Raw genomic sequence first — 16,252 nt, 5'->3', positions numbered from 1 at the left:
CCTCTCACTTTTTTCCGGTTATGTTTACTTTCAATGTACTGTGGTCAATGAGTTGAACAAACACTAAAATGAGGTGTATATTAGGTAAATCATGTATATTAGGTGCGCATAACTCTCGATATACTAACTAGAACGCTGAAGTAGCCTAGTTGTGAAAGCAGTCCATACCTTTGTAGTCTACTGGTGGATAAATTAAAGACTGAAGGAATGTCCCAACAACTGTTAAATACAAAGTAGGCTACACTGCACTGAGGAGGTAGTGATGGGGGAAACGAGGCTTTTCGAAACGTCGGATCAATTGAACAAATTGTTTCGTAAATTTGATTCACTGTGTCGAAACGCTTGAAACTCTCCACGCTGAGGACATCTGCTGGTTAAAGCGAAAAAGTTCTGCAAAATAATGGCTATTGTAATCAATGTCATCACACATAAACTGTATATGTAATATGCTATGCAGTAATTAATTAATTTATAGCACTTATAATGTAACACTTTAACAATTGGAATTTTCAATTTGTAAAAATTCTACACAATTTTTTTACGCACATAAATTATAAAACTGATAAGAGATCAGTTATTATATTAGCCATAAGTTCCAATAAAGATACATTATATAGCCTATATAATGTATCTTTATTGGAACTTATGGATAATATAAGTTAGTGATAAGGCTAATTATTCTCTCTCTCTCTCTCTCTCTAAACGGTATTGGATTACTTATAATTAGGCTACTTTCTAAATCCCATCAGCCTCGACCAGTTAAAAACTGAACTTTTCATTCTTTCAAGTAGCCTAAACAATATACAATTGCATAAATTATTCTTGAATTGACCAAAGTAATTAAAGGGAGAGTGCCCCTGCCCCCTCTGTCTCAAAATGTATTGAGTACCTATCTGATAAATGTAAATAATAATTATTATTTTTATAAGTATTATAATAAATAACAATACACTTATACACCATTGCCACTAATGTCATTCATTTTTATCAAGTGTTATTAGCTTGGGGAAATACATCTAGTGAAATGAAATCTTAAGTCCATGTCCAACTCTAATTTGTAAGGAATTTATATATTTGATTTCATAGTAGGCCTAACACTATACAATAAGATTAATTAGTTTATTATTCACAAACATGAACTAACCATGTAACACATTTGTTACAGTATTTGTTCATCTTAGTTATAATAATAATACGACTGTTAATTGTTTGTTCATGTTATGTCACGTTATGTCACAGTTAGTGCATTAACTAATGTTAACAAATAGGCCTACAACTTTTGATTTTAATAATGTTTTAGTAAATACTAAAATTAATGTTAATTAAGATTAATAAATGCTGTAGAAGTGCAGTTTATTATTAGTTCATTAACAAATTTAACCTTACTGTAAAGTGTTATTTCATGATAGCTAACACTTTCATGCATATAATACATACATAAAATTTACAACATCAACAAAACTAAACATGAATTCCTCATAACTACCTTCTTGATTCTCACTGTTTTTGTTTGGTTAAGTAGGCTAAATAATATTTAGTAATATTATCATAATTTCCCTATTTTCGTTTGATGTGTCATGCATTCTATCAACATCTTTTCATAGAATGCCAAGGAAAGAAAGGATTAAAAATAAACAAGGAACTCTTCTTCTTCTTTTTTTTGCCCTTTCTGTCTGTGCACGCCACTTCTTCGAAGCATTGATTCACAAGATCAAAAGATTCGTAAAGTGTTCGAAGCTTCGATTCGAACGCAACGCGCCAGGCTGAGGCTACCGACGCCTCGTGTTTCACTAGGCCATGTCGCTCTTCGACTATTTATTAAACTCTTCAGAGGATTTACTCGATTTCCTATTCACAAGAACAAAGGTTTTTTTTGCTTTGTTAGAGGTGACAGCCATAAAAAAAACGATGAAGATAACCACTTCCAGTTCCACCCTTCATGCAGGCGCTTGGTGAAAAGGGCCATCTTGAAAGAAACCCGTTCAAAACAGGCAGCAGCACTTTAACGTGAGTGACCCGTATACACACACAGACATGCTGGTCTGACGACACACCCCAAAACACACTCTCTAGAGCTCTCTGTAGTCTCTGGCTCCTGCCAACACTTTCAATTCTTTCTCATAAACACTCAAAAGGAGAGTTCCAGTTTATAGTCATGTTTAGTATGGGGTATTTATTAACATATAGGCTACATGTTCTTTTTAATTCAGGGTACCTTTTGAAATGAAATTCCATGGTGGATGTTCATTGTTTTTTAGGGTCAGTGCTAGTAGAAATTGCTGAAACACACAGTACAATATTTATGTATAACGTTACACTTCTCTACTAGCCAGATTATCACATGTCTTTTTGCTGTGAAATCTTTACTGATTTTTATGAAGTAAACTTAACAAAGCTTGTATATTGTTAGTAATATTTCAGGATGAACATTTTCTGAACTGAACCAACTTAGGTTTACTTGATTGTATTACTTAATTAATCATGTTAAAATGTATCTAATATGATAGATACATAACTGGATTTTGATTGATTTGTATACCTCTCAATCATCATTGTATTGCATTGTGTTTATTTTGCTACAGATCTTTGATCATAAAACTAAGACATCTTATTAAGACATTATTGGGAGACTACTGATATCAATATGCATTTGATGAAAGTCTGCTATACTGTTACAAATATCTAATTGATTTACATTCATTTACAAGCTATCAGAATTTCATCTTAAGTTTTTGGCCATAACAACTTCTGCACCAAATTGTCTATTATTGCCCAGTTTGGGCCTCTGAATAAAATTGAGGTGTTTTTCCTTCTCGAGTTTGAGCTCCATATTCTCTCAATATCACACAATACAATATGAGCCACAAAAGACTTTTTAAAAATAACAAACAAAACAAAAAAAAATACCCTTTTATATATATATATAGAGGGAGAGAGAGAGAGGTTATCTTAAAGGTTCAATTAACTGTTAATGTAAAAAAAAAAAAAATATATATATATATATATATATATATATATAGGCTATATATATAAACTATGTTATAAAATATGTATGGCAATATGTATGCCACACTTTAAAAGGGTTAATAGGCCTGTCTTTCGTACTTTATTATAATGATGAGAAATTCAGTTCTTAGATATTTTCCCAACTTCTCACTTTCACAAGAATGTTTTTGCAGACCTGTATCGCTTTCTAGAAGAGAACCAGCTATCTGATGTTCATAAACGCAGGTGAGCAGATCGGCAATTCAGGTGTGTCAGTAACTGCAGGTTTATCAGTTGTTTGTGTGTGTTGCTTTCCTATGGTGATGCTTTTGTCGACCCGACATTGTGTGAAAAAGCCTTATTATGCTACATTAAATTGTATAGCGAGTGTCCCATAGTATGTCATTCTTCGCTTGATAAAAAGAAATGTTGGCTTTTATTGAATTCTTTCGAAAGATTTGAGTGACTAGACACATAGACATCACTTCATCTATATAAGATAAAAAAATAATACATGTCGATACAGTCTATTTTCAGCACAGCAAGATATACCAAGACAGGAGTTTAAAAAAAAAAAGATACGGTTTCAAAATGTCTAATATTGGCTGATATGTTAGTCTACTTGCATTAGCTGCCAAATGGAGCTGTCATAGATGACATGAGATGTATGGATGATGCATTGTGTTTTTCACTGTTCTGGTATGTCCGGCCCTTTGTTAGTCTTGTATATATCTTTAAGGACTGTGTTTATTCTTCTGGTTGTGTTTGGAAAATGCAGTTGGATCTTTGAACTGTTGGACATCTGTAATCTGAAGAAGTGGAGGCCATATAGGTCATATTGGTTTGTAGCGTCTGTGAGATAAACCGGAGCCTGTCTAGGAACATTGAGTGAGATAGGAAGTGTGATTCTTTAACCTCTCGCTTCTCGCTCATCTTGTGTGGCAACATTTTATTGGATGAGGTGAGGGCCCTCAGGTAGATAGGGCAAAAAAAACAAAAACATCAGGCACAACAGGAGGAGAAAGAGAAGCTCAGAGCACCTGCGGCCAAACACAATAGAGATTTTTCGAAAACAGAGACCGAAAGGAATTTCAGCAAAATGAGCCAAGTCACGTCGCAGCGGCAGAATAAGACAGGAAGATGAAAGCGGCTGGAAGACTGACGGAGGAAATGAGGGTTGGAGAGGCGTTACCGCGGCGACCGACTCACACTGACAGGATCTTAACCAGGCAAGATGGCATCAAACTTAGCTAAACAAAACAGGAGTGTGTGATGGCTAAAACAGCTTGTCCTTCTGCTTAGAGGGTATAGTCTGAAACAGTTGAACCACTTTATAAGAGAAGAGAATGAATACACAAAGAAAGTTTTGATCAGAAGATTGCTTAATATATTATACTTTTATTCTAATGAAATCTAGTTTTTTAAATATGTGCCATTCAAAAGTTTGGGGTTGGTATGTTTTTTTTAATGATTTTGAAAGACGTCGCTCATGCTCGCCAAGGCTATAAAAACAGTAATATTGTGGTGATTGTATTGTGAATTTAAAATAACTGTTTTGTATTTCAGTATATTTTAAAATGTAATTTATTCCTGTGATCAAAGCTGAGTTTTCAGCATCATTACTCCAGTCGTCAGTGTCACATGATCCTTCAGAAATCATTCATATGCTGATTTGCTGCTCAAGAAACATTTCTGATTATTATCAATGCTGAAAACATTAATATTTAAACAATATAATAATACATTGCATCTTGAATGCAATGTAAGTTGCTTTGGATAAAAATCGTGTGGATAAAAGCATGTAAATTATATTTTTGTGGAAACCATGCACTTTTTTTGCTGGATTCTTTGATGAAGAGAAAGTTCAAAAGAAAAGCATTTATTTGAAATATTTATTTCTATAAAAAATATCTTTACTGACACTTTCAATCAATTTAACGTGTCTTTTCGTGTCTTGAATAAAAGTATCAATTTATTAAAAAAAGAAAAATCTTACTGACCCCAAATTATAGTGTGTGTGTGTGTGTGTGTGTGTGTGTGTGTGTGTGTGTGTGTACATGTTTTTCAAACCTGAATGCACACAGACTCATGGGGGGACCTAAAATGTCCCCATAAACATGAAAACAAAATGTGTGTGTACTTGATTTAAATGTCTTCTATAATTTCAGAAACAATTTCCAAGATTTTAATGTTTAATTCACCTTCCCTATAACTAAATTGGATCATGATTATGTGTAATGAATTTTAAAATGGGCTAATCTCACAAGTCCAACAGTATTATTGTTCCCGTTGTTCATGTTGTGTTCCAGTCAACTGCTGGCTCTTTCTACAAGCTGTAATCGGTTTATGCTTTAGCATTTCCTGGGAGATGCAGTCGTGTGTAGAACAGAATGTAAAGGCTCATTTACTGTGAATAAAACTGCTATGATTCCACGTCCCCTCCCTGTGTTACGTGTATATCACTCCTCTGTGGTAACCAATGCGATGGCCTGTTTTGACTGCTGTTTCGGCTCACAGAGATCCTATCAGTTGTTTACGCCCCTACGGTGTCTGGGTGGACATGGGTGATGAATGCTTTCAAAATACGTGTCAAGAACTTGTTTTCTGTATAAAACTGCACTCAATTATCGTCAATTTTACAAGTTGATGAATAATGATTTGGACTAAAATTCTGTAGTAAAATTAAAAGTGGTCTGTGTAACTGCTTATCAATGTTAAAGGGATAGTTCACCCAAAAAGAAAAATTCTGTCATTATTTACTCACCCTCATGTCGTTCCAAACCTGTAAGACTTTTGTTCATCTTCGGAACACAAATGAAGATCTTTCTGATGAAATCTTGAACGATTTCTGTCCTTCCATCGACAGCTACGCAACTACCACATTTATGCCTCAAAAAGTTCATAAAGAGATCGTAAAACTAATCCATATGAAATTTTCTAAAGAGACTCGATCGCTTTATCTGATGAACAGATTGAATTTAGGCTATTCACAAATAAACATTGATCAACTCACACATCAATTGTGGTAAACGGAAGCTCAAGCATGTTCACTTGACGTGCAAGAACCAATGAGGTTCATTCTGGTGTTACGCAGCACGTTTGAGCTTCAGTAAGAACCAATGAGGTTCATTCTGGTGTTACGCAGCACGTTTGAGCTTCAGCAAGAACCAATGAGGTTCATTCTGGTGTTACGCAGCACGTTTGAGCTTCAGCAAGAACCAATGAGGTTCATTCTGGTGTTACGCAGCACGTTTGAGCTTCAGCAAGAACCAATGAGGTTCATTCTAGTGTTACGCAGCACGGTTGAGCTTCAGTAAGAACCAATGAGATTCATTCTAGTGTTACGCAGCACGTTTGAGCTTCAGTAAGAACCAATGAGGTTAATTCTAGTGTTACGCAGCACGTTTGAGCTTCAGCAAGAACCAATGAGGTTCACTCTAGTGTTACGCAACACGTTTGAGCTTCAGTAAGAACCAATGAGGTTCATTCTAGTGTTACGCAGCACGTTTGAGCTTCAGCAAGAACCAATGAGGTTCATTCTAGTGTTACGCAGCACGGTTGAGCTTCAGTAAGAACCAATGAGATTCATTCTAGTGTTACGCAGCACGTTTGAGCTTCAGTAAGAACCAATGAGGTTAATTCTAGTGTTACGCAGCACGTTTGAGCTTCAGCAAGAACCAATGAGGTTCATTCTAGTGTTACGCAGCACGTTTGAGCTTCAGCAAGGAACCAATGAGGTTCATTCTAGTGTTACGCAGCACGTTTGAGCTTCAGTAAGAACCAATGAGGTTCATTCTAGTGTTACGCAGCACGTTTGAGCTTCAGCAAGGAACCAATGAGGTTCATTCTAGTGTTACGCAGCACGTTTGAGCTTCAGCAAGAACCAATGAGGTTCATTCTGGTGTTACGCAGCACGTTTGAGCTTCAGCAAGAACCAATGAGGTTCACTCTAGTGTTACGCAGCACGTTTGAGCTTCATTAAGAACCAATGAGGTTCACTCTAGTGTTACGCAACACGTTTGAGCTTCAGCAAGAACCACTGAGGTTCATTCTAGTGTTACGCAGCACGTTTGAGCTTCATTAAGAACCAATGAGGTTCACTCTAGTGTTCCGCAGCACGTTTGAGCTTCAGTAAGAACCAATGAGGTTCATTCTAGTGTTACGCAGCACGTTTGAGCTTCAGCAAGAACCAATGAGGTTCACTCTAGTGTTACGCAACACGTTTGAGCTTCAGCAAGAACCACTGAGGTTCATTCTAGTGTTACGCAGCACGTTTGAGCTTCAGCAAGAACCAATGAGGTTCATTCTAGTGTTACGCAGCACGTTTGAGCTTCAGCAAGAACCAATGAGGTTCACTCTAGTGTTACGCAACACGTTTGAGCTTCAGCAAGAACCAATGAGGTTCATTCTAGTGTTACGCAGCACGTTTGAGCTTCAGCAAGAACCAATGAGGTTCATTCTCGTGTTACGCAGCACGTTTGAGCTTCAGTAAGAACCAATGAGGTTCATTCTAGTGTTACGCAGCACGTTTGAGCTTCAGCAAGGAACCAATGAGGTTCATTCTCGTGTTACGCAGCACGTTTGAGCTTCAGCAAGGAACCAATGAGGTTCATTCTCGTGTTACGCAGCACGTTTGAGCTTCAGTAAGAACCAATGAGGTTCATTCTCACTCGTCAAGCAGATTCGGTTGAGATTCTGTTTATGTTCGCTGATCAATGTTTAAATGTGAATAAAAGCCTAAATTAAATCTGTTCTTCAGCGATTGTGTCTCTTCAGAAAATTTGGACTAAACCGCTCAATATGGATTAGTTTTACAATCTCTATGAACTTTTTGAAGTGTCAAAGTGGTAGTTGCGTAGCTGTCAATGGAGGGACAAAAAGCTCTCAGATTTCATTAAAAAGATCTTTGTGTTTTGAAGATGAAGCGTGAGTAATTAATGACAGAATTTAAATTTTTGGGTGAAATATCCCTTTAAAATAAGCCATTTGATTTCCCCAAAAGTTATAAAAACTGTGGTGGTGCTATCCCGATCAGCCCAACACGACAGCTTTGGCTCAACCAATTGTGTCCAGCTGTTCTGCCATTATTTCTGGAATCATCTATTCTGTAGTTGTGCAAAAATGACACGCTTTACCTAGGAGATTATTCTAAAATAATTTCACAGAGGAGGAAGAGGAATAGTCTTAGAAGTCACGATTCTTTTTAATATAAAACACCTTTAAACGTCACGTCATGAAGAATCCAGAGAGAGCGCCTCCATAATTGCTTCCAAAGTGCGTTTTAGGAAGGACTCCAGCTTGAAAGAACTAACAGTTTTTAGTCCATCTCTTCATACAAGAAATGTAGAGAACATGCATCACAAACACATCTTACAAAGTCCAAAGGGGGAAAAAAAAAAAACACAAATAAAAAGAACAAGAATGAACGAGTCTGGGGTTGAGTCAGTCTCCTTGATGCCAAACGGCACGTAGACAGCCGTCTTGATGGGTGAAATTCATCAGACAGCTTTGCGGTTTTGGGGTTGGAAAGGACATAGCCCGTCCCTCTCTTAGATGGGTAGCTGAAGAAAGAGGAACGAGAATGTATAAGGGTCGAGCAAATGACCAGTCAGATTCAGGTGGGAATGAAAATGTAAACTGGGTGTGCTTGTGTTTGTTTGGTTTCCACTTTAACTGGGAATACATTATGGTTTTTGCTCCACGCCAAGACTTAAATATGCACATTTCTGAAAAATGCTTGAGTGATAAACAAACAAATACACAAAAAATACAGTTTAATCTGTTATTGGGGTTTTTTTTCTGAAATTGCTCTAGCGATTTTTATCCCAGGCTCAAAGTTGATCCTGTCAAAAATCATTGGAATTGAATAGATTCTTTCCATGAGTGATTGGAAAATACGTTTTTACAGAGCAAGAAAAAAACGTATGGCGCTTGTGAGTCCAAGTGAGAATGTGAGAGATCCACCCAAATTAAGGACTAATTGGTGTCCTACAATGTACTATAAAATCCTTTCTCAATTAACTAGCACACATGAGAGTTGTGGGTCAGACCACAGATGCGACTGAGGTGACGGACGTCACCTTGTTGTCATCGGCCCACGGCTGTAAGTTCTGCAGGGCGTAAAGCGAGGAGTTGTGTAGGCAGAGAGGGTCTTGTTGGAGCGGTTGACTCAGGGTCTTCTGAAAGGCCTCCTGTTGGAGCTGTAGCATTAGACGGTTGGCTTGCTGTCGCTCAGCCTCTCTCTCCTCAGCGGTCTGCCTCCTGTCATCAGAGACGCATGATTGAAGTCAACATGATGTGCAGTGACAGAGCCCCTTTTCAAATACAAAAGTGGATTATGTCAACTAACATGTTTATCTAGTGCAGGTCCTAGGCTGGTTTTAATTACCTTGAGAGATCTGAGCTCTCCACATACACAAAAGAGATGTCATGCCTTTGTGAAAAATAACAATATGCGCGTTATGACTAAAGTCGTTTTGAATGAAACATGTGAATGTTAATGGTACTGTACATTTAATAATGCCTTGACTGTACACATGAGGAGCCTATTGGAGCTGTCAGCATAACAGATGTGAATATTATTACATAACAGTACGTGACAAAACAATGAATAAATCCTATTTTATTGGTCCGGGGACCTGAGATATACTTTGATAGATTGAACATCATTAATCTTTTTATCAGCTGCATTCATTTAAAGGGATAGTTCACTCAAACATTCAAAATCTCTCGTTTAATCACCCTCGTGTCGTTTCACGCTGCTTTTATCATTGTGATTTTCATTGTAAGGACAAAAAAAAAAAAAACTGTATGAAGAAAGAAAGTCATACAGGTTTGGAACAACATGAGGGTGAATAAATAAACAAAACAAAAAAAAACATTTTTAGGTGAACCATCCCTTCAACATTAAATTCACTGAAAATGTATTTAATTGGAATATATAAAAGTAGATTTGTTTTACCCCCTATAAAACCCTTCAATTTTAAAGAACCCTTTATAACAAAATGGTTCGAAATGTCTTAAATTATTGCATAGTACTTTCATGTTTTCTGGTTCTTTCACATTTTTTCTAGTGACACTTCTTAATTCATGAAATGTAATCAAATTAAAAATTAATTAAAACTAAGTCCATTAAATGATGGAAACCCCTGAAAGGTTCTATATGAAGCGCCTGACAGAACCCTTTAAAGTTATCTAGAACCTTTTCTTCTAAGAGTGAGCAAAGCAGAAAACAAATGGTTAAAAATGTTTTTAGAAATAAATTAAAAGGCAAAAAATGATCAGTGTAATACAGGTTGCACCAACAAAAGCATTTTAAGGATATAAATGGCTCCTTACAGTATCAAAACTGCACATTTTCCAACATATTTTTTGAGACACTTATTAGGGTCGTTTATATATATTTAAAAATGTCTTAAAACTAAGTTATACAAGTATCATTTATGTATAATGCCATATTTTATCACATTTAAGATGATAAATGGTTCAAGTTTGATCACTTACAGCCTGGAAAATGCAAAGAAAAACGTCTAAAAACAAATGAGTGCTGCATTTCCCGTCAGGTTTTCCAGTTTTGTCGTGATGTATAATATTCGACTAGTCTAGAGACACTTTTAGGATGAAGGATGTATTTGTGTGTCGATTGTACGCGTAACAAGCCTGTGATCAAATGAGCAAAGTGCAATCACATTACAGTCATGCATTTAGCTGCATGTGTGTGGCTAATGGACGCCGGGCGGCAGGTATAGCAACTAAATTAGACCCTCATGGTGGACAGATTTGGTCATGGAAGATGAGGTCTTTAGACTGTATGATTTTCATAGAGGCCTCTCTGAAATCTGAATTCATTTTGAAGATTCAGTGTTGTTAAATTCAATTGATATTCGGGTTTGGTTGGTATCCAGTAAGATTTACCAGAATTTAATTCCTAAGAGGCACTGCAAATTCAACAGTGCAGAGAAGGGACCAGGCTAATGAATGTTTCCCAGCAGCTTTCATCAGATACAGATAATTGTTGAATTAAGTTGAGCTCCATAAATATTGATGAGTAGGCTGAAACGACCATAATACATTTTTATTTGTGAAAGGCCATGACTCAGCTTCATTATAAATAAATCACGTTCAGCCAGCTCTTGTCTGCCTATTGCCTGTTGGTAAAACCAAAGGTAAGTAAGCCTGCTCTTAATTAGATTGGGCACTTATTTGCTCCAAAAGAGCCAACAGCAAAAGCTTGAGTAGATTATGGGGAAAGGATGGACATGCTCTCAATTATTCAGAAGTATAGGTTCTGTACTGCCTGGACAGCAAGTTTCCACAGAGCCTTTTAAGAGCTTCAAGGTTTCTGCTTGGTCAAGCCAATTGGTGTCCAATGGAAAATAAATAAACAAATAAAAATGCAAACCTCTGCAGATTCAAAGTATTTTCCACTCTGCCTAAATGCCCCTTTCACTTAAACTAATTTCTGACTAAATTATAGCTGTTATTGGGAAATCTAATCATGTATTGCCAAATGTGTATAAGCTATGTTGTGAACACAACTATGACTAAGTAACTATAAATGAATACAAATAAAGGCAATATAATGTACCACCATTTTTTTTTTAAATTAATGCAATTTTCAAAGATAAAGTTTTAATTTCTAATAGAAGGACATTTTTTAAATTTGTGCATAAATTCGTGGTAATCAAATTTAGTAAAAAAAAAAAAAAAAAAAAAAAATAGGATCGCAAATAATATTGAAAAAAAAAAAAGTCAGCAGAAAGTTTTCTAGTATTTCTAGTTTGTAAAAGTGCTGGTGTTACATTCTTGGCTAGGTATTATTGTAGCTTATTTCTTTTATTAAAACAACATTTGGACTGATTTGGGATTGTACAAAACAAGGCATTTATAATCGTATATTTTCACTCACCTCCATTTTGTTCTTCTGTTCTGGAACCAGGTTTTGACCTGAGCGTCTGTCATCTTCAAGGCCTTGGCGAGCGTGGCGCGCTCCGCGGACGCCAGATACTTCTGCCGGTGGAAGCGCTTCTCCAGCTCGCAGATCTGCACGCGGCTGAACGACGTGCGCGGCTTTTTCCTCTTCGGCGGAGTTCGGTTCTGGTACGGGTGACCGATCCGTCGTGTCACGGAGAACGGTGAAAGAGCTGCTGAAAAACACAGTCTGGGCGTGAGTAAAGGTGAAAAATATTTGCATTCGTTAACACTTTCACTAAGCCAAATAATATTCACGCAGAACCATTAGGCCTAAATAATGCTTAATATAGAATTGCATAAGATAATCTAATGTCATGAAAATAATTGTATCCTATAATAATATTTTAATTTTTGAAAATTACGTTTGATAACTTGAAAATGATTAGGCTATTAGTCATAAAGTGTTCCCTTGTTTTGTTCAAAGTTTTAATTCTAAATGTATTTATTGTATTTTTTTAAAGTCTTCAGCTATGCCGTCATAACAGTGCAAGTAAATCCATGGTCAGTAGGGCAGAATTAAACACTGGGTCATATAGCCTATTCTGAAATATGTTGGCCTAGGCCTATTTAATTTGGTTGAAAGATGAAATGAACATCAAAATGAGTCACTCGACATTCTTAACGACGTTCTAAATAAAACGTACAAGTTGTTTGTGATTTCTATGTGTGACTCGTTTTCCTGAACTGAACTGCGCGTTCGATCGGCGCACCGTTGCTATGGTTACCTCAGAACGCGACTGTTTTTAAACTTCAGCACATGGACACATTATATTTCAGGTTTGTATGACATAAAGTGCTTGCAGCAGCAGCAGTGAACTCAGGTTCATTTCTCATTCACTCCTTCTGTATTATGCATTAGCTATTCATGGTTTTACAACAGAGGTCTTGATTTTTGTATACAGAATTCTTTGTATGTATTTTTTTCACCTCTCCCCTCCTTCCTGTTATTTTGTGCTACTAATGTTAGTTGTGGAATCAGCTGTGAATTAGTGATATAAACACCTTGAAAGAATGTATCCTAAATGCGAGCCCACCTTGACCTATGTTACCTTTTCTATAAGTATGAGGATTGTATCAACTTGTAAGACTCTCTATATATATATATATCAGAAACAGTGTTTTGGAGTCCTTAATTGGACCGTAAAAGGATTCCCAGACATGGCGAGACCTTTCCATTAAAGGGTAACAAATTGGAACCCAGTCAAGGAGTCAAACCTATAATGTTTTGCTTGTCCAGAACAGTGTTTGCTCTCCTGGTGTGTTAGATGGACAGTGTGTATTGTGTACCTGAATGAAACAAACGAGGAAACTGCATAAATAAATCACAGGTCATGCAGTGTGCACAATGACATTCATTTACTCATTTCAAACAGCAAATGGATGATGACACTCCCTCTCTTATGCTACATAAGCAGTGTGTGGCAAACTGTCATCGCCATTTGATGAATACAAACAAGGTTGGAACCACATTTTCAGGAATAAAGTATAGACCAAATGTCATATAAGAATCAACCATGGAAAAGCCCATATTATCAACCATGATGTTGCCCCTCACATGTCTGTATACATGTTACAGCCCTGAATATAAATGTATATATATTTGTATGTTCATATATCATTGTTAATATAATACTATAATTTTTCATGTATTTAATGTATTATTAAATCAACACAGTATGTGTGTGTGTGTGTGTGTGTGTGTATTTACACACACACACACACACACACACACACACACACATACAGATACAGAATGTATATTATTCTTACATTTAGACATGTCCCTATAATTCCTGTATTGGAAAAAAATCAGTCTGTTTGATTCCGTGTTGCATTGGAATCCCAAATTAATATGGATCATCTAAAGAAAATGTTTACATGGACAGTGTAGTGTGTATTAATTGTAATTTTGTGAAAAGAAAACATAAAAGGGAGAGATTAAACATTGCATGTCCTAGATAATTATTTTAAATTACATAGTTCATTTAGACAGAATAACTTAAATTGTATGACTATCCTAAAATAAAAGGGAAAAAATGAAATTAAGGAATTGGACTATGACAAATATTTGGAGTGTAAAACCCTGTTTTTGAGTAAACCAAGCGAGTGACCTTTGACCAAGTGATCCTTGTGTCTGAATTTGGGTCTTGCCATGGTTGGCTGGCCTTGTGTGAAGACAGAGGGATATTTTTTTCTGTTTGGCAGGTTGGAGTTCAGATAATACCATGTTCAAGATCTGTAAATGTCAACTACTCAACTACATTCATTCACGTTCTTGTGTAATTGAAGATTCACTGCTGCTCTCAGAAGAACTTCTCAACAGTTCACACACTAGTCACGCTGGGATTCCTGACACTAGGTCAGGCTGACATTGAATCTGTTTTGGTCCAGCTTCATTTTATTAGAGTAACTGATAAAATAAAATAAAAGGTGTCATAATTTTATTTATTTCTATATTTTATTTTGATCAGAACATTCCTACCCAGGTCATTAGTTTATTTGTCATATTTTATTAGACAAGCTAGTAAAAAGACTTCTGATTGGATTAAGCGCATAGACTCTTCATTCCTGTGCGTAATTGGATTTGATTGCTTTTAATTAAAGCGCTGATCTTGAGTGACATGCGGCACGCGTCATCATCAATTACGCACACGGATAATATTCGGTCTGATCCTAGAGCGTTTGACATCAAAATTATGAAGAGAAATTAATTATATTATTTGATTCTATTTTTATAGGTATATGATATAGGCTACTTAATGTCTCCCTGCGTGGCTATGTGTTTGTTTGTTTTTTCTGTCGATGTGATGTCACAGCTTTTACTTGATCGGTGTTATTTTTTCTTTTCTACTATATGTCAGGTGTGCAGATTGCAGAACAAAACTAATAATAAATGTCCCAGAAACACACCTCCGCAGATACATATGTGGGTCAAATGGAAACAAAAACAATCCCCGTATTCACTCTCGACAGCAGAGGGAATTCTAAATGATAAGTCTGTGTAATAAAATTTATGGTGAGCACATCAAAAAATCAAAGCTTGCCTTAGAGAATATGCGGCCAGTAATAAAATCAGTTATACGTGATATCACCTTCATGCGACAGCGCCTGCCTTTCCCATTGCGAATATTACCTTTGTAGAAATCTAATAAATATACATGTAATGGATTCAAAGCGCGATATTGAAATATAACATGGGCATTTGTCGCTATTTACGCGCAGTGAGGCAAAACAGAATGTGCCTTTAAATTTTCCCTCATGATGGGAATTGAAATATCGAATAAAATAGAATAATTGTCAGGAAAAGCCATAAACCGTCCGCTCGAGAGCCTCGTCGTCCCTTCAGACACTGTCACCATGGCTACACGGCCTCGTCTCAGTTTCATAATCATTTGTATTTATGGGTGGGAAAGATCATTATTGTCATTTCAGATTGAGGGGCATCCACATGCAATTTCATTTTGCAATTTCTCCAAGGCCAGTGATATCAGATTACGACCATCACCTGCCCCATGTTGTGATGCAGCTGGACCCAATAGCCCCTACCAGCGGTAACACAAATAGATTTACCTACTGATGAATATACTGTTATGTGAATCAGTGCAAGTGGCTGCGGTGCCTTTTCAGAGCACGCGCGGAAACGACTACAGGCACTAAACAGAAGTTTGAATTATAGGATACGTTCGTTTTTCTTGTGTCGGTGCAGATTCTGGCATCGTGTATATTTGAAAATGGTCTATTACATCAGTCATTTTGCTTACAGGGTTGTATATAGCTCTTTGCACATCGTAGTTGTCACCAGTGCTGTTAACTGGAACAGAAAAGCCGCGCGTAAAGGCCGCGCGCCGTTACCATCGCCAGAGCACCTGTGTTTATTGACTTGAGAGCGACTGATCTGTTTATGCATTTCTGGATTTTTATAAACTTGCAAACTGCCAAGGAGTCAATTAACAAAAGAACATGTGGTATAGCCTTTCATCGCCTCCCAATTCGGCATGATATGTCCGGCCTGCAGTGCATATCGAGTCTCAGGCCTGTCCGTGCACCTATACGCGCCGTGACACTTGTGGTGAAATGCAGACATGCAATTCAAGCTGACGGTGAAAATAACTGGAAAAAGATAAACCTGTTCCAGACAGGCATCGTGACTTTACAACAAGGCCTATGCGCATTATGACGAAGTGGCTCTGGTTTGTTTGGATTCATTAATTGCAATGTTAAAACTACTATTATATATCTTATAATGTTGGTATAATTTAGTCTAAATATCTTGAAAATGAAAAGAGAGCATTCA

General features: G+C 36.7%; 1 protein-coding gene across 6 annotated transcripts in view; it reads right to left on the bottom strand.

Annotated features, from left to right (window-relative positions):
- tlx2 (T cell leukemia homeobox 2) overlaps positions 1 to 16,252 on the bottom strand; it is a gene marked incomplete at its 3' end in the record, with an annotated part of 145,494 nt that overhangs the window by 125,813 nt on the left and 3,429 nt on the right. Inside the window, exons 2-4 of one of the 6 annotated variants that reach the window (XR_013823557.1) lie at positions 11,894 to 12,131; positions 9,066 to 9,246; positions 8,388 to 8,546 (exon numbers count right to left, since the gene is read on the bottom strand). Coding sequence is in view for 4 of the 6 variants with exons in the window: in XM_079893206.1 (XP_079749332.1) it covers positions 9,030 to 9,246; positions 11,894 to 12,131 (455 nt within the window). Of the gene's footprint in view, positions 1 to 8,163; positions 8,547 to 9,029; positions 9,300 to 11,893; positions 12,132 to 16,252 lie in introns of those variants that run through there. The other 5 variants (XM_079893209.1, XR_013823558.1, XM_079893208.1 and 2 more) reach the window with 5 other exon arrangements.

The sequence above is a fragment of the Squalius cephalus genome (genome assembly GCF_949319135.1).
Source record: "Squalius cephalus genome assembly, chromosome: 14".
Classification (NCBI taxonomy): Eukaryota; Metazoa; Chordata; class Actinopteri; order Cypriniformes; family Leuciscidae; genus Squalius; species Squalius cephalus.
This window is presented reverse-complemented; position numbering and strand designations above follow the sequence as displayed.